Source organism: Naegleria fowleri (assembly GCF_008403515.1).
Source record: "Naegleria fowleri strain ATCC 30894 chromosome Unknown tig39, whole genome shotgun sequence".
In the NCBI taxonomy this organism is placed as follows: domain Eukaryota; phylum Heterolobosea; class Eutetramitea; order Acrasida; family Naegleriidae; genus Naegleria; species Naegleria fowleri.
The window spans coordinates 22,698-40,450 of record NW_025407971.1 but is presented as its reverse complement, the minus strand read 5'-3'; the positions used below and the strand labels follow the sequence as shown (position 1 = coordinate 40,450).

The 17,753-nt window shown below is 38.0% G+C and overlaps 8 protein-coding genes across 8 annotated transcripts in view; 4 read left to right on the top strand and 4 right to left on the bottom strand.

The window, feature by feature from the left end:
* Window positions 1–36: 36 nt before the first annotated feature.
* On the bottom strand, window positions 37–2,051 carry FDP41_004637 (uncharacterized protein; the record flags this gene model as incomplete). The annotated part of the gene is made up of 3 exons (XM_044708073.1): window positions 37–152; window positions 242–1,794; window positions 1,972–2,051. The coding sequence occupies 3 exons, from the start codon at window positions 2,049–2,051 to the stop codon at window positions 37–39; spliced, it is 1,749 nt and encodes a 582-aa protein (XP_044561044.1).
* Window positions 2,052–2,843: 792 nt separating this feature from the next.
* Window positions 2,844–4,772, bottom strand: FDP41_004636 (uncharacterized protein; the record flags this gene model as incomplete). Its single annotated transcript, XM_044708072.1, has 1 exon — window positions 2,844–4,772. One exon carries the CDS (start codon window positions 4,770–4,772, stop codon window positions 2,844–2,846), a length of 1,929 nt encoding a protein of 642 aa, XP_044561043.1.
* A 544-nt stretch (window positions 4,773–5,316) lies between these two features.
* On the top strand, window positions 5,317–5,916 carry FDP41_004635 (uncharacterized protein; the record flags this gene model as incomplete). Its single annotated transcript, XM_044708071.1, has 1 exon — window positions 5,317–5,916. One exon carries the CDS (start codon window positions 5,317–5,319, stop codon window positions 5,914–5,916), a length of 600 nt encoding a protein of 199 aa, XP_044561042.1.
* Window positions 5,917–7,505: 1,589 nt separating this feature from the next.
* On the top strand, window positions 7,506–8,105 carry FDP41_004634 (uncharacterized protein; the record flags this gene model as incomplete). The annotated part of the gene is made up of 1 exon (XM_044708070.1): window positions 7,506–8,105. The coding sequence occupies one exon, from the start codon at window positions 7,506–7,508 to the stop codon at window positions 8,103–8,105; it is 600 nt and encodes a 199-aa protein (XP_044561041.1).
* Window positions 8,106–8,795: 690 nt separating this feature from the next.
* Window positions 8,796–11,414, bottom strand: FDP41_004633 (uncharacterized protein; the record flags this gene model as incomplete). The annotated part of the gene is made up of 1 exon (XM_044708069.1): window positions 8,796–11,414. One exon carries the CDS (start codon window positions 11,412–11,414, stop codon window positions 8,796–8,798), a length of 2,619 nt encoding a protein of 872 aa, XP_044561040.1.
* A 308-nt stretch (window positions 11,415–11,722) lies between these two features.
* Window positions 11,723–14,290, top strand: FDP41_004632 (uncharacterized protein; the record flags this gene model as incomplete). Its single annotated transcript, XM_044708068.1, has 1 exon — window positions 11,723–14,290. One exon carries the CDS (start codon window positions 11,723–11,725, stop codon window positions 14,288–14,290), a length of 2,568 nt encoding a protein of 855 aa, XP_044561039.1.
* Window positions 14,291–14,706: 416 nt separating this feature from the next.
* On the top strand, window positions 14,707–17,367 carry FDP41_004631 (uncharacterized protein; the record flags this gene model as incomplete). Its single annotated transcript, XM_044708067.1, has 5 exons — window positions 14,707–15,225; window positions 15,412–15,799; window positions 15,941–16,431; window positions 16,541–16,909; window positions 17,053–17,367. 5 exons carry the CDS (start codon window positions 14,707–14,709, stop codon window positions 17,365–17,367), a joined length of 2,082 nt encoding a protein of 693 aa, XP_044561038.1.
* Window positions 17,368–17,464: 97 nt separating this feature from the next.
* The window catches only part of FDP41_004630 (uncharacterized protein), a gene marked incomplete at both ends in the record, with an annotated part of 1,359 nt that continues 1,070 nt past the window's right edge, over window positions 17,465–17,753 (bottom strand). Inside the window, one exon of the mRNA XM_044708066.1 lies at window positions 17,465–17,753. This exon is cut by the window's right edge and continues 232 nt beyond it. Within this exon, the coding sequence (XP_044561037.1) occupies window positions 17,465–17,753 (289 nt within the window).

Here is a 17,753-nt window from a genome sequence, read left to right as displayed (position 1 = left end):
CATGCAAGTGAGAAATCCAAATGCATTTTAGTTTTTTCAAAATGGCCTCTGCTTTTCTTTTCCACATGCTCTGTAAATTTGAGACAATGTTCCTTCTCCACAGTCAAACAGAATTGCTCCACGATCGAACAAGTTCAATAAAATACCAGTCACTGTGGGAATTGTTAGCACGTGTGTTAATAATTGAGAAATAATGTGAGATGAAATGTAACAACTTGCACCACTACCAACAACAACTTACCATTTCTATACTTGGATGGAATAGAAGAACCAGTTCCCAAGAAAATTATTTCAAATTCCTCATCACTACATTTCTTTAAAATATTGGCTTGTGGATGAGATTCGGTCTGATTCAAGTCACTTTCCTTGGCAACTCTTTCCTTGTAGTCATTCAAATGTTTGGCAATGGCTGGATAATTTTGGTAAAAGGTTTGCTCAACTTGTTCTGGATCAATTTTGTGAATATACGATACTTTGCTATTGTCTATGCCTCTATATCGAACTGGAATAAGATTGTATCTCATTAAACTTTCTCCATATACCACTTTTGCATTTGGATGCTGCTCAATGACTTGTGATCTATTTGAGCCAGAGTCACTCTTGTAATTCGGTGTTAAACATTGAGTAAATAATTCCTTATCAACTAGACTGAACTCTGTAATGTTCGTACAGGAGGAAACAAATGATGAGGCATCCTTTGAGGAGTCTTCATTTACAATGACATGATCGCATTCCTTATGAAACTTATCCATAAATTCTCGATATTGAGGAGTTGTGAGAATATGATGAGGAACACAGTGTATCACCGATACTACCGTGCTCATGTACTTTTCAAAGTGTTTGTTTGACAACAAACTTGTCAAGTAATGCTCATTAGGGCAATTAATAATTAGTACTTCTGAACCAGGTGTTGGAGGACTAATAATATCTTCAGGTTTGATGGTACGTCCGTTCACTTGTATGGTTTCACCTTTGACAAGTCTTCCTCTGTCTGCTCCAACAATGCCAAGCAGGTTGGCTTTTTCAGCATCAAATTTACCTGGAATGTCTGCAGTCTTGCATAAAAAGCATAGACAATAATCAGCCATGGTTGGATGCATGTGTTTAAGCATTTCTCTGAGAGTCTCATTTTGAGTAATTTCAAACTCGCCTAATGGTTGAATGTTCAAGCGGTTTTTAAAGCTATAATAACATGCCTCACTCTCCTTTTTTTGCTTTTTTTTCATGGGAGAAAGGTCTGTACTTTGAGAATCACGACCGCTGCTATTTGATGACGAGGTATTTTTGTTGTTGTCATTCTTCTTAGTTGAGAAGAGAAAATCCCAAGATAAATTTCCAACAATATTTGACGAGTGTTTTCTAAAGCTGCCATTAGCATTTCGTAATACGAATGGCGCTCCAAAATCACATTGCTGTAAGTGGGAGTGGTAATCTCCTCTTGAAGCACGGTCACTTTTTAACAGTAAACCTCGTACTGTAAGATTTTCATCGCTATGAAAAAGATAATCTTGGTCTAGTTGATGTTCCATCATTTGATTCAACATAATCTTAAAATGCATTGAAGTTTTCACAAACGGCCTCAATGATGTTAAATAATGCCACAAATTGGGAGGTCCATACAAGTGAAGTTTGTTGGCGGGTTGCAATTCGGAAGACGTAATAATTGCTCCTGGTAAACCTCCCAAATAGGTTGGTGAAATGTGTGGAATGAAAATATGATCCAAATTAGAGAATATACGCACTCCACATTCGGTACAGAAACGGTTTAGATTTTCGGAGCAATTGAATAGATATCTATTGTGAGAGAAAGAACGAAGTGGATTCGTAAAAGAATATTATCCACGATTAAAAATCATGGTGATTTGAAAAGGATGATAATGACAAACAAATAATTTTACAAGTCGAGCCGAGAGAAACAACACATAAAAGATGGGATTATTCTGAATACATACAATCCGAGAAAATACATACCTCTTTCCATTTGTAAAGAACGATATCGTTGTCTCTCCCTCATTATTGGGCACGAGCAAAATCTCGTAGAAAGTGTGCATATTTTTTACGACAAGGCTTTGAGAGAAGTGTCGGCAAGGAGAGGACGAAGAAGAATGGATGATGAGAAAAGAGGAGCGATGATGATGCGTTTTTGAGAATGAAGAAGGGAATGGGGTGATGATGCTACTACTCAAGGTGGGAATTTTTTGTTTGTTATTGGTGTAATGGTCGTGGGTGGTTTTCGAGATGGAGGAGGGTGATGATTTATGGGAAAGGGCAGTGTTGGAGCTTTCGCTACTATGAATAAAACGTTCGAACGAACGTTTGCTTTTTTGCTGATGTTGTTGATTTAATTCCGATGACAAATGAAAACCGAATTGTATCATTTGATGATGGCTCGGACAGAGATTCTTGCCACTTTCAAAACAAAAAGTTTTACGAGCATTCACAAATTTTATCATTTTTTTCTTTCTGAGTGAGGCTTGCGCGAAGAATTGAATGTCATAATCCAATCACTGATGAGCTTTGAGGTATCTATCATTATTATAGATCATGTTGTTCTTCATTATGGTGTGCCTGAACTGTATAAGGGCTCATCGAATTCATTGTTTTCATCGTCGTCGAACAATTCGTCATTTTGATGCTGTTCGTTGTTTGGGCTATTCAAAGAATCAATGTCCTCAAAGGTTTTGAACTGTTTAAGGTCGTGTCGAGACTGTGGTTGTTTTGATTTGTTGTTAGAATGATGTGTTTTAGCAGAGGACTTGGATGGAATGATTGATACAAGAGGCACGTCTTCTTCGTCGCTGTCACCATCATTGTCATCCGTGAAAGAGGATGATTTTTTCGTTTCATTGTTTGATTTCGAGCAGCCGAGGATTGCGTAGAAGCGTGTTGTTGTTTTGTGGATGATGAGAGCGGTACATTCTTGTTCTTCTTTTGGCAGAGAGCACGGGAGTGTTATGCGAGTTCAACCTCGAATTCAGCAACAGGAGGGCATCTTCGGGTAACAAGTCCTCTCCGGTTCCTGATAAATCAAGGTCATCACTATTGGTTTTTGAGTTGCTTGTGGTTCGTATCATTTGACTTGATTTTGGAATGGGAGTAGCTGAGAGAACTCCTGTTGTCATTAAGGGTCGTGTGACACTTGAGGGTGTCGATGGAGTACAAAGGGGAGGACTCGAAGAAATCGTCGTCATGTGATCTTTCTGCTCATTTGAGGCTGTGTCACCTGTGGAGGCTATTGTGGATGAGGTTGGACGTGGTGGTTCACCTGCGGGCATGATGTTCTGGTGCTTTTCATCTTCCGTTAGGAGATTGGCTTTGGAAGTTGCAAAAGAATGTCCCTGCTGTTCATTGTTCATTTCTTCTTCTGCCTTATTTGAGCTGTCACCACTGAGATCCATTTCGTGATCATTTCTACGAGTATTGGTGGTGGATTTCTTGCAATGGTGGTCATCTTCGTTATTGTCGGTAACATTCTGATCGTCACTCTTCATTGTTGTACACATCGTTGGCAGGTCATGCTGCTTATTATCGGTCGATACAGAGGTAGGTTCATGATTTTTCATCAATGAATGCGTCTGGGGTGTGGTTGTTGTAGTTTCTTTCATCTTCTCACTTTGAGGTCTTTGTTGTATCTTTTCAGGAGGAGGAGGAGGCGGGGTAGGTTTAATGATACCGACCCCATATTTCAGGGCAACATCTTGAATAGAAGCAATGAAATCGAATAAATCCTCATCAGATAAACGGTCAATTTGCTTGAGCATAGGCACTTTGATACCAGTGGTGTGGTCTTCTCTCTTGGCAGTGACCTTAGGGTTTTGTTGCGACCATTTCGATAAATCTAACCCATTCAAGATTAATCCTAACCTCTTGATGAGTATTCTCTGAAAATGAGAGACAAATTCTCTCTCTTTGATGAGTGTCGTTTTCATGCTGTTGGATGATTGTTGGGGAGTTGTCACTGCGCCCGAGTTTACTGAACCAGCAGCACCCGACTCCAAGGCCATACAATACCGAAACAATTGTGATATGAGAAAGTGATTAGTTTCACTAAAGTTTGAAAGTAACTTGTTGAATTCGCTCAATCTGGTCAGAACGGTATCAATTTCAAGAGTAATTTCAGTAATTTGTTTGTACAATTGTTTTGCCATGCATTTCACGAGAGCAATGCAAGGTGATACATAAACGTTAGCAGTCGGAGTTGGATACATTCTTAGGGTGGAGGAAGTGATGGGATTTCCTGAATTTTCTTGCACTGTTGAAACCGTTACATATAATCTGGACATGAGATTAAGCATAGACATCCACAATAGTTTCAAACGGTGAGTTTGTAAGTTACATGAAACGATGGTTTTTGCCTCTTCCGATCTCAGGTATCGTCCAATCAGGGTCATTGGAATATTGAAACTCTCACATATTGAGTCCAGGGAAAAGAAGGAAAGAGCATGTTCTATGGATGAATTTTCATGATCATCCGAGGCGGAGTGTGTACATGGATGATTGATATTATTATTGTTGTTACTATTGTTACTAGTATTATTCTTATGGATGAGAAGATTATTTCTTCTTCGGAGAGAAGCATCTTTCAAGTCGGAAATAAAGCCTTCTTCTTGTTGCTTTTGTTGAGGTTGATGATTCATATCCATCAAAACTAAATGCCCTGTTTTTTCATTGAAAATTCTCTTCCTTCGTGCGAAATTTGGAATCGAGAGAGGAAAGTGGTTGCACGATGATGATGATGATGTGAAGTTATTCTGAAAGCGATGATTTTGCATTTTTTTCCTTGTTCTACCGCACACTCGAAGCAACAAATAGTCTCTTCATTCGCTAATTCACCATTGAGGATTGAACATCAATGAATACCAGTGGTGGTGTGCAATAAGTTACTTAGCCTTCAGGGATAATAAAAGTATATTTTGTTCTTTCGATCATCGAACCGTCATTGAAACCAATTTTGTCGACACATTACATGAAGGAGGTAGGTGTTCTCATATTGAAGATGTCCATAAATTAACAGGTAACGAATCAGGGATGGACATTTTTAAATATAAAAACATGTCCAACCAGATTGGGTTGAATTTTACTAATAATAATAATATTTTAAGACTATAATAAGAAAGGTTTGTTTTCGTTTCAAAATTTTAAGGATCATCGCCCTCTCACCAGTCAAGTCTCACTGTCAAAATGTCTAATGAATTCCACATCTCTCATAGATACTCCATGTTGTCAATTCTAAATCATTTAAATGCACCTAAAAGGAACATCTTGCTGTCATTTTCAATGTATTAAAAAACACCAAATTGCTAATTGATTCACGTCATGCTTCCTTCTCGTTCCATTTCATTCCTATTAAAAATTGCCTTCTTTTTGTTTCTTCTCTCGTCCACAAACATCATTTCTCTTCTTCATGCTCAACACCAATTAATCCAACTTTTCAAAGGACATTCTTGCAAGGGAAAACCCTTGAACCAAATTTACAGCGTCTCCTCCTCTTCTTGTCAGAAGATGGGTTGCTACTCTGTTGGTGAATCGAGTTATACCATTTCTTGTCCTGACACTCTTCCAAACTCACCTCAATTAGGTGAATACATGACAAAATTCTACAGTGATCCAAAATGTACTGGAAATCCATCGCGTGTTTTTATTTATAGATTGAATACTTGTATTCAAGCTTCTAAACAAAAGTTTGGCTCTTACATGTATAAGGGTTGTCAATCTTTTGTGACTTTCAGTGATGATCATTGTCAACAAGAACTCGAGACGAAACCTCTTACGAATATTGATTGTTTTAAAGGAAAGAACATTCAATGCCTTGATGCTGCAATGAAAAGTAGTAGTAATAGTATTAGTAGAATGATTGGAATTGTGACCACATGGTCCTTGATGGTTGCAGTCTTGATGGTGATCGATTCCTTGTGAATCACATTGATTGGGAACACGAGATTGTTTGGAATACACACAAATTACACCACTATTTGTTCCTTGTTTGTCCCGTTTGTAAATGATACTTGTTGAATATGAAATAAAAGATGAAATAAAAGATAGGACATGATTGGATCTCTTTCTTATAACAACCATAAGAATCAAAGGATGCTCATGTTCTTCGACAAGAACAACAATATTGTAACCACATTTGGAGAACTAGTGGGAGATGATTATGCTTAAAGATTCCACAGTTTAACGACTTTATATACAATAATGATTCCCTCTGAAGAAAACCCTTATATTGTTTATAGAATATTCTATATTCAACATAATGATCCCATGAACTGATTTCATTGCAAACATCCTAGAAACATCCTAGAAACATCCTAGAAACACCAAGCATAGGATGGACCCCAACAGTTGCAAGTACATGGACATCCATAGATGCGACAAGTACCAGTGTTATAATCAAAGATACACCATCCTCCACATAATCCTTGGCTGAAATGAACTATTGTTCCAAGAAGTAAAACCAAAACCAGAAACACCATGAGAAAGCTCGTCTTCATTTTGTTGTTGTGAATTTGCAAAGATCAACACAATGTCAAGAGATTTTAAGGTTATTAAAGATTTGGAAATTTACTTTAATATCTTAATTAAAAATCAAAATTGTCATTTAGTTGGATTTGAGAAAAGTAAAATGGGAAATTGTTTTAAAATATTCAAAAGAAGAGATTGAGAACATTGGTTGTGAAAAAAACGTCTCCGTTTTTGAGAATAGGATTTTACATTTTCATTTGTTAAATTTATCTATAATTTTCATATCACATGGATGAGAACGAGAAGAATTGCCGAATCAGAATTAAAAATTAATATAATAGACCTGTGAAACACATTCTAAGGGGATTCATGGTTTCGTTGTTTGGTATTTAAAGGAATGAAACAAATGGGGTTGACTTTCGATGTTTGAAATGATTTTCTGCTTTTATTGTCAATTAGTCTTATGAGAAGATTCCCAAGTTTTAAGGTTTTAAGCAAGAAGGAGATCACAATGAAGGCAAGGAAGCCATTTGGCATCAAAATTTAATTAAAAATTATTGTAAGAGTTCGTCAATCAACCTTCTGGTCTACAACAACATTTGGTGACATTAACGGTTGACAATGTATTTCCTTATTTAAAGATGAAAGGAATTTCCAACTTGTCACTTTGGTCTGTGGAGTAGTTGGAATATTGCCATTATATTACCTGTCATTGAAGATGTCACTTATTATTAGTAAAGAACCATTTCATTTCAGTACTGAAATTGACAAGTAGTCGTGTGAAATAATCTAATTATGGAAGAAAGATTCTCTGTTTGGTGATCTTCATTCTCGATATGTTCCAAAAAGGAAAGTTGATTTGCTCCTACCTCTACTGTTTTATGATAACTAAATTAACAACAGCTTGTCCCATTCTCGGTCAAATGAAATCCAAACACAACTCTATCATCTCATTTACTGTTTGTTGGTGTCCTTTAAATTCCCTTTTCGAAACGCCATCTGTCATTTCAAATCAAAAAAAACATCTGTTAGTTAGACACAAAATGAAAGTTTCTATTCGTTCCAATCCATTCCTTTTGAGCTTTGCTGCTGCATTCGTGTTGCTTGTTCTCTCATCCACCACCATTTCTCCTGTTCAAGCACAATATGAGTTGATCCAAACATTCCCATCTCTCACCTGTAATGGAACATCTTTGGTTCAACAGTACAACATGACCTATTCTTGTAAACCTCAAAATTGCTCCACCAATGTCCCTCCATCAATGGGTGGATTGAGTACCACAACCACTTGCACCAACACTGCTCCACTCTCTCCAAAAGTTGGAGAACGCATGTCAATCATTTACAGTGATCTAAAATGTTCAGGAAATGTAACACTTGTGTCTATTGTTGCATTGGATGCTTGTATTCCATCTTTTAACACAACCTTTGGCTCTTACATGTATAAGGGTTGCAATTCTTTGGTGACTTACAGTGATCAAAATTGTCAAAATATGCTCAATTTAGGTTCCACTGGTAGCCATGATTGCTTTTTTGGAACAATAATTAAGTGCACTACTTCTGCAGGCTTTATGGTGAGAAATAGCGCTGCAATTGTGATTTCAGTAATGATTGCTGTCATGATGATGATCTTTTCCATGTAAATAGGATCGACTGCAGTCACGAGAAAGAGATGCGAATGAAAAGCATTTCAAATAAATTACAACATTGTTGTATATCTTTATTGTTCAAATGTGAAATTTTGTTTACGAGGAATTGTGTGGAAATGTTTGCAGATCATCACCACATTCCTCTTAAACAACAAGCGTTAACGGACAACACTGAGGAAATAGTTTGTAAAGAACTTCTTACTGTTTTTTCATTCCTCAAAATTCTTGGTCTTTTAAGTTGTGATCGAAGTTACAAACCCTTTAGTTTCTTTCCTTTCATTAACAAATTGAAAACAAATTTATTGAAGTGAAATAAACTTGTCTGATTGAAATTCTTCATAAAAAATTATTTTGGTTGAGGATGTTATTTTCTTCCTTAATTCCTCGTAATTCAAAGCATAATTACGATAGATTGTCAAATAGCGAGGACATAAATGGTTCACAATGTCAAGTAATGTCTGTTCATGAAACAAGTCTGTCAACAATTCTAAATGCTTCAAATGTTTCAAAGATGATCCAGAAGCAAGATTTACCAAAAAATTGTTCATTGCAAAGAGTCCATTCGATATGCTCAAATAGGTTAATTTTGGAAAATTAGATGTGGATAAATAGGAACCATCAATTTCCTCAAACTTTCTAGCATTGGATGAAAATCAACATTATCAAAAACCCAAAACTCATTGTTTATTTACAAGTTTGCCTCATTGATCTAATAAGGTCATCCTGTAAGGAAATTCTATCGTTGAGAGTTTTGTTTTGAATGATGAGCTCCAATAAGAGTTTCTTTTCTGGTGATCCTTCTGCCAAGTCAAAAATACTTTGACCAGAGTTAGTTTTGGCATAAAGATCTGCATTGTGTTGTGCTAAATATTGAACAATTGAAAAATGATTGTACTTGGTGGCATTATAAACCGCGCATTGACCGTCATGATCACTCAACATCACATTGGCTCCACGTTCCACTAAAAACTTGACACTCTTCATGCTACCATAGGCGGCTGAAATTAATAGGGGAGAGCTGTGATTATTAATTTGAATATCGAGTTGATCTGGATGCTTTTGAAGAATATACTCTGCAATTTCTACATTTCCATAACTACAAGCAAAATGAATGGGTAAATACTTTTCGTTTCGACACTGATAGAGTGAGCAAGAAAATTCTTCACAAAGCATTTTGAAAATTTCAATTCGACCGAAACATGCACAAAAGCTTAATAATCCAACGCCATTATCATTCTCAATCGTGTTGAGATCTAATTGAACTCCCTGTAAAAACATGCGTATGAGTGCCTTGTCGTCTTCTAATGAGATGAGTTTGTATAGAAAATCAATGTACTCTTTTCGATGACGAGTCCATAATACATCTCTCATCATATTCATGACATTGAATTTTCCATACAAGTAGGACAATAAAAATCCATTACGAGTCAAATTCCATTGAAAATCTTGTTGTTGATGACGAGAGAGTTGAGGAATGGCAAACGTCTTTTTCATTTCCTCAACAGACATGGTAATGAGTTGAAAACACTGCTCACACGCTGCACGTAGTTTGTCGATGTTTCCATCCTTGACATGTTGTTGGAATTGCAAAATGAATTGAGGTGACAATTGAGAAAGGTGGACCGATCCCTCACCAACGTTGTTGTTGCTGTCTCCTCCTGTGGTTGGTGTGTTTGGTGGGTGGTAATTGGACAAGCTGTCATGTGGTGTCGATGAAGACGACCCATAATTGTGGTGTGAATCATGGTAAGGAATGGAATTCATCATGTGACCTGATTGTTGCGAGGCATTAGGCATAGATGCTGCAGGAGTTGCAAGAGGTTGCCCTGTTGTGTGAGTTAAAGCTTGTGATTGATGATTGCTCGCTACTAATCCACCCAATGGACTTGTAGACTCTTGAAATGCATGACCACCACCATGATGAGGTTGAATACTAACATCAATCGTGTGGGAAGATGCATGAAATTGAACAGGGACTGGATCAAAACCTCGTTGTTCGCCACCACCATCCGATGACGAAGAGGTTGTTGACGACGAAGAAGAAGAAACTGAGCCAATTGCAGATTCTGCATGCTTCTTACGGGAGACACCTTTAACAGGTGGAGATGTTTGGTTTCCTCCAGTTTGATGTCTCTGATGGTCGCTGGATGCTTGAGTAGTGGTGTTCGTCATTGATCCATGAGCAGAAGCACCGCAATTGATCAAGGTCTGAGGCAAATTGTATTGACCGTTGGATGTCATGGTAGTGCTCGCTGTCATGATTGTCGAGAGAGGTAACATGGATGCTGACGGCGAAGTTCCAGAAGTTTTTGCAATTTTCACCTTTGTCTTTTTCTGTGCCTCTACACATTCCAAGCCAAGCTTGACACATCGATGACATGGTTTTTGGTCTTGACATGCGGTGTGAGCACGTCGGCAAGCTTCACACGCCGATTTGGCTTGATTTCTTCTTCTCTTTTTGTTTTCGGCACTCATGTCTTGTGAATGATTCATAACGTTGCTGATCGCATTCGCATTCGAGAAGGACGACTGACTCGGAAAAGCGTTCTGAGAAAACCCCGCATGAGAGTTCGCCGATAATGGCGATGGAGTGAAACTTGCACCCGTGTTGTTATTGTTGTTATTGATTCCTCCTATCGCAGCTGTGTAAGGTCCATGATGAATCATCATATTATTGTTGCTAGCCGTTATAGGAATGGAAGGTAATGAGCTCGTTGTGTTGTTGGTCAATGGTGTGGAAGCGGCTGTTCGGATCGGTCTCGGAAGCAAAGGCTCAAACTCTTTTTCTGTGTTCGTCGTGGTCGTCTTCGCCATGATGGGAGGACAAGGAGGATTCGTCATTTGGTTGTTACGAAGAGGAACATTTCCTTGTCCATCAAAATAATTATTCTTTTCGCCAGAGCCTCCGAATTCCTTCTTTCCATTATCATTCTGATTCGTTTCTGGAGAAGAATTCTTCTTCTTCTTCTTCGGAATGGCCTCATTCATTCCTTGTTCCATGAATGGTGGTGGTGGTTGTTGTTGTGGAAGAGGAGTAGGCGATGATGATGATGAATGGTTGAGGACTAGTTGTTGTCGTTCTTGCTGCTTGGCGGAACAAGCCGAGGTGGTCGAGTCATCACCATCATCATCATCACGATGACTTTTAACTACCACCACCGCCGATGAAGTTGGAAGGCTGTCAATTGATTTCAACGGTGGTTGATGAGGCTTGTCAATTATTTCTGGCGTTGGTTGTTGCTGACTTGGCCTTCGGTTTCGTTTCTCGAGAATTTTGGCTGGAAGGCTTGCTTCCGTTTGCATCATGATCATGATGAAGGAGGTTCTGGAATTGGAAAAACAAATCTCAAGTGATGAGGGCGAACAGAAGAAGAAGGGAAGTCAGTTTTTTTTTAAAGTTTTCTCCGATCGGAATCGGAGTTGGAAAGGAAAAAGGATGGTGCAATACGGAACTTGTATCTCTTCCATAATATTCGCAGGGGAATTAAGCGTTCAGAAAATATTTGACCATGGCGACATGTTGTCTGTGTGTCCGTCCACAATAATATTATTCAGTCACCAGTCGGATCGATCAAACGTCGAGAAAAACAGAGTGTTTCCCACAAAAAAAAATGCAAAACAAAAAGATGAAGGAGGTGAAGATGGTTCATCCTCCTCGTGTCGGATCAACGTCCTCGACACACACATTCGTGGAGAAAGTTCACGACACAATGAACTCCATTCCCGATGAAATGATCATGTGTATATTAGAAAATTGTAAAATACATGATGTCGTGATATCTTTTCAATATGTCAACAAACAATTTTATGAACAATGTAAAATATACATCAAAGAGGTCAAAAAACGATATTTCTTATTTGGAGCCTATCGATACGATTTACAGAAACACGAATTGAAATTCATTCCTCACATTATTTTCCCAAAATTTGAACTCCACGCCAGCAACGTCGACAAGAAGGATCCTCACATCATTGATCAAGATCCACGTGATGTATTATTATTACCAACCAATTCCAATCAGAATGCTCACAGCAAGACTTTTCAGCATGATTCCTCCACAAGTCCTCACACAATAGATTTACTTGTAAATTTTATTGCCTTATCCAAACAATGGAGAAAAGGAATGAATAATTTCAAATATCATTCCATGCACATGCCGTATGATTCTTTATATGCCTATCCCATATTATTATTTTCATTCATGAATGGAGTGCACTCCTCAGGAAGGCAATATTCAAGTGGTGGTGGGGGTGGTGGTGGTAGTTCATTGTTGTTTCATCACTTTCATTCGTCTTGTTCAACAAACAATTCCAACAAAATATTTTGTGTGGATTTGGAAACTTTTTCATGTGTGAAATGGTGTGTGGATTTGGAACAATATGTAAGGTCGCCATTACAAGTGTGTCAGACCTTTCAAAACGATCGACAATTAATTATTATATTGAGGAGAGTGGACACTACATTTGTCATGTCATTGCGGAAACAAACGGGACAAGTCGAATTTATTTACAATGTGTCACAAGATCAAATGAATGTGATGACCAATGAAACCTCTTCCTGTGTCCACACACACACTTCGACTACTTTTCAAAAATGGAAACGAAAGAGTGGTAGTAGCAGTGTTTCCAATCCTCCTCCTCCTCCTCAGCATCATCATTTCAACAACAACATGAATTATGTTTCTCTGTTACGCGAGCAAACATCATCGTTTTCATCATCATCACTACCTCATGAAACAACTCAAAATTCCATCAAGAAGAGAACATTTGACTGCGCCGTACTGACCTCTCATCATCTCATACTCTCTGTGTATGGCAATGAATCATCCATTTCTTCCTTAATTTCCATCCATTTGAAAACGTTCAAAACATGTGCAATGGCAACATGGAATCGACTCACCACAACTTTCAATTTGACCATTACAGATCTCGAAAATGAATATTCACAACGACAAATGAATCCTCCGAATCGAATCTTCTTTGATGTGAGGCCACAAGGTTCTCATGTGCATTTCGTGAGTTGTAATCTTTTCCTCAATGAAGAGAGAACACAAGAAGAAATTTCTGTAAATACTAATAATCATGATACGATGACGACGACTACTTCTTCGACTTTTGAGAAACAAGTGCCTTCAAACACAACAACCACAACAAACACAACAAACACCACTCATCATCACAATTTATTGGACTTGGAAAATGCAACATTTGAATACACAGTCCCAATCATGATGGGTACCAGAAATTTACAAGTCGATTTCACATGTATTGGTTCTGAGTATTGGCTCATGTCTGGAACTGAAAAACAGAAATTACGAACCGAGTTGGTACATTTGAAGAGTGGTACAAAGATTGAAAATACATCGAATCCTTTGGCCATGTATATGGTGGAGAAGGACTCACAATTAGTCGGCTTGCTTAGTGTGGAAATTTATGATGTGCATGAAATGAGCTTTTGTCCAATTCAAAGAGTTGAAGACGTACAAGGAGGAGAAGGAGGAACAGATTCTTCTTCTTCTTCTTCTTGTTCGAATCATTGTGGAACAACAGACCCTATTCAAAAATATAATGATCATGATGAGGAAAGAAGAGAAGCAGTATCTTGTACTACAGAAGAAGCAACAACAACAACGAGACATAACTCAAGTGTCATTTCCATTGGAAATCCCTCATGGCGCACACCAATGGACGACTTGTCAAAATTTTCCTATCAACCCAACGTTCAAACCATTGTATTGGAAAATAGATTGTACGTTCTTGTGAGTGGAGGACATGGAATTTTCCTCTATTGCCTCAACATTCACAATGGAAACCTGCTGTGGAAACAATGCATTATTGAAAGCACCACCACTTCACATTTTTCACATTTTGATGTTTCATGCACTCTGAAAAGAGACGTTTGTACCAAAACACAAGGTCGATCCATTTGTATTGTTGGAACTTTGGAGGAGGTTGCTTACTTCTTGGTGGAGGTTGATGCTCAGAGTGGAGAGCGATTGGGAATGAATCCACACATGCATGCATGGAGTTTTCATGAACGATTGGTCGAGCAAACACAACAATCACTCTCCTCGTTGACACTCATTCCCACATCTTTACATGAAAATGATCGTGAAGACGATGAAGACAAGAATAATCATAGAACCACTTCTCCAAACAAGAAGTGTGTCATTTGCTAAGATGAAAATGTTAAAAGAATATATGGTCTAAGAATGAACTTGAGAAACAATCCAGTATTGCCATACTTGTTGCATTGAACATTAAAGACTTTTGACAGCCTTATAGATTGAGTGGTCTTTGATTCCCAGTAAACAAGTGAATAGATTCGCAAATGTTGTTATTGTTGAACAACAATGCACTTTTTCATGAATGACTTGTCTTTATTTGTACGTTCTTGATTGGCACTTATTCTTAAGAATCATACATGTCTGTGGTGTTTTATAACTGCGAAGTCAAGTCCGCGAGTTGAATCCCTCTTCTCGTTCGTGGTTGTTCATTACATCAATTAGCGCTGTTTTTCCTTTCCAAAAACTCCGCGACGGATGAATTTTCAATAAAATACTCGAGATTGATTAGCAAACACTACACACAAAAAATGTCAACACCAACAGCCACCGCCAATACGACTCCTCTTGTTGTTGGAATGCGCAGTGCTGAGAATCTTTTCGAAAATGACAGAGAAGAACAGACCATCACAAACCAAACTATGATTACTCATCCGCCACATGCCATTCCATCCATTTATTCAAATATGGAATCTCTTGCGGCGATCAGTAGTAGTAGCACTTCATTCACAACCACTTCTGCTGCCGTAGTTGTTGAGAACAACAATAATTCCATCTCGATTGAAATGAAATCCTATCATCAGAATCACAATTCTGTAAAAGGTTCGTATGGTCGAACAGTTCCGAGTGTCATGTTGGAATGGCATGACTTGACCTATGTGGTGAAAGTGAGACCCTCATTGCCAGCCTCGAAATTGACCACTCCTCGAGAACGATTGGCATTTACAATGAAGAATTTATTTAGAAAGGAACAAAAAGTCATTTTGCATGCCATGAGTGGTTATGTGAAACCTGGTTCTGTTTTGGCAATTATGGGACCTAGTGGAGCTGTAAGTGTTTTTTTTCAATTCTTCATCATCTTGATTCATCTTTTTTTAATCAATTCATACTAAATGCATACTAAATGATCATTTCAATCAATTAATGGCATTCTTTACAATTTCCCGGTCAACCTTACGAATGGTCAACCTTAAAAAAAATACTCAACTTTCCTTAAACCGCATCATCTTCAACAGGGTAAAACCTCTCTCCTCAATATTCTCTCTCAACGAGTCAAACCCACTAGTGGCTCTCTCCTCGCCAATAAATCCAAAGCAGGAAAAGCCTTTCGATCCATCAGTGCCTTTGTTCAACAAGATGATGTCCTGTTGCCTAATCTCACCGTCCGAGAGACCCTTCGTTATACAGCTCTTCTCCGTTTAGATTCCTCAATTCCCAATAAGGCCAAGATGGAACGAGTGGATACCATCATGCAGGAATTGGGACTTTCCAAAGTGGCCGATACGATTGTGGGACTTCCTGGACTTTCGAAAGGAATTTCGGGAGGTGAGAGAAAACGGCTCTGTATTGCCATTGAGTTACTCACGGAACCGAGTGTGTTGTTTTTGGATGAGCCAACGACAGGTAAGTAGTAGTACTTGTACTAGTCTGTGAGTGAGAACAGGATAATGATTTATATCCTATGACCCAAATCATGTCAATTTTCATGTTATGATCCTATTCAAAATGAATTAAATCAAATGAATTCGTGTTATTCTTAAATAGGTTTGGATGCAAAAACAAGTTTGAATGTAATTCAATTGATCAATCGTTTGGCTCAACAACATGGAAGAACAATTGTGTTGACGATTCATCAACCTCGCAGTGATATCTTTCAATTGTTTGATCGTCTATTATTGTTGGCACGTGGCAAAATTGCCTATTTTGGTGACGCCCACAAAGTCATTCCTTATTTTGAAAAAATTGGATATCAATGTCCTGAAGAGTTCAATCCAGCTGATTTCGTCATGGACATGGTCACAGAAAATCCAGCTCTTGCTTCAGAAAATTCAGAAAAGGGAAAACGATTTAAAGTTGAACAAGAGAAACGTATTGAACGAATCTTGTCCTTCTATTCCGATTCAGAATTGAAAAAGGAGAATTCTCAAATAATGGAAAAGACTTTATTGCAGTCACAAAATGAAGGAGAGCCAGAACTCACCACACTCAAGAAATCATCAAAATATAACTCGAATTGGTTCTATCAATTCTTCGTGGTTCTCATGAGAGCCTTCCTTAATGGCCCGTTTTTCACAACAAGTCTCAACTGCCTTCCTTCTTGGATTAATTTATTTGAGATTGAATAATGGACAAACGGGCGTTCAGGATCGATTGGGAGTGTTATTCTTCTCGACTAGTAACTTGTTTTTTGGAAGTCTATCCTCCTCATTGAATATTCTCCTTCAGGATAAACCAGTCTTATTGAGAGAACGTGGAGCGAAAATGTATCATGTGAGTAGCTTTTATTTAGCACGTGTGGTAGCAGATATTCCAGGAGCAGTGTTTTATCCGATCTTGTTTGGCTCGGTGATTTATTGGTGGCTAGGATTGAATGCTGCAGTCGAGAGATTTTTCATGTTTATTTTGATTATTGTGGTCATGAGTCTGACAGGACAAGCTTTAGGATGTGCCATTGCTAGTTTTGCTCCAAATCCTGGGGTGGCCTTTACAATCATGCCTGTAGTGGCAACAGTGGTAAGTTTTCATCTTGAAATGTTTGTGAAATGTAATGGGTAATAACGGATATCATAATTGAAATCTTTGTGACCTTGCACACCTTGCAATGTTCATTGATTATGTGGAATGGAAAATATTTAATGAATTGAACTGTTATCCAGCTCATGTTATTTGGAGGATTTTATAAGAACTTGGCAACTATTCCAGTGTATTTTATTTGGATTTATTGGACCAGCATTTTCCACTTTGTTTTCGAGTCATTTGTCATTAATGAGTTTAAGGGATTGAAGCTGGAGTGTCCTTCCTCTTCTTTCTGCCCATTTCCTAATGGTGATGCTGTGTTGGAGAATTTGGAAATGGACACGGTGATGTCGGTGACTTGGATTAACTTGGGATTGGGTCTCGCTCTCATCCTGGTGTATCATATCTTTGCCTATACTTGTTTGAGATTGGTTGTGAAACCAAAAGGAGGTTAAAATATTTTTGTTAGAATGCTAAAAAACTGAATGTTTTGGAAACATTGAAAATTGATCTTTCTTTTTTTGAATCATATATTGTGCAAAATGAGTGGCCTTAATGAGGAAAAGGAGATGGTTTTCTGAATGTTTTCAAGGTCGTTCTGTACTTTTGTAAACCATCAGAAACCTCTTTCATGCTACGAGAGTCCTTAATAAAACTCAAATACATTAATTGATTGGCGACAGCTTTCACTGAATAAACCCAATACATGCCCATCAATGGGTTAATGTGCAAGGTTGAATATTTCACTCGCTCCTTAATATCTGGTGGATGATAATTACCATAATGTCCTTCAATGGCAGCAATGATGCAACTTGAAACAATGGATGCATTGTGTGACATC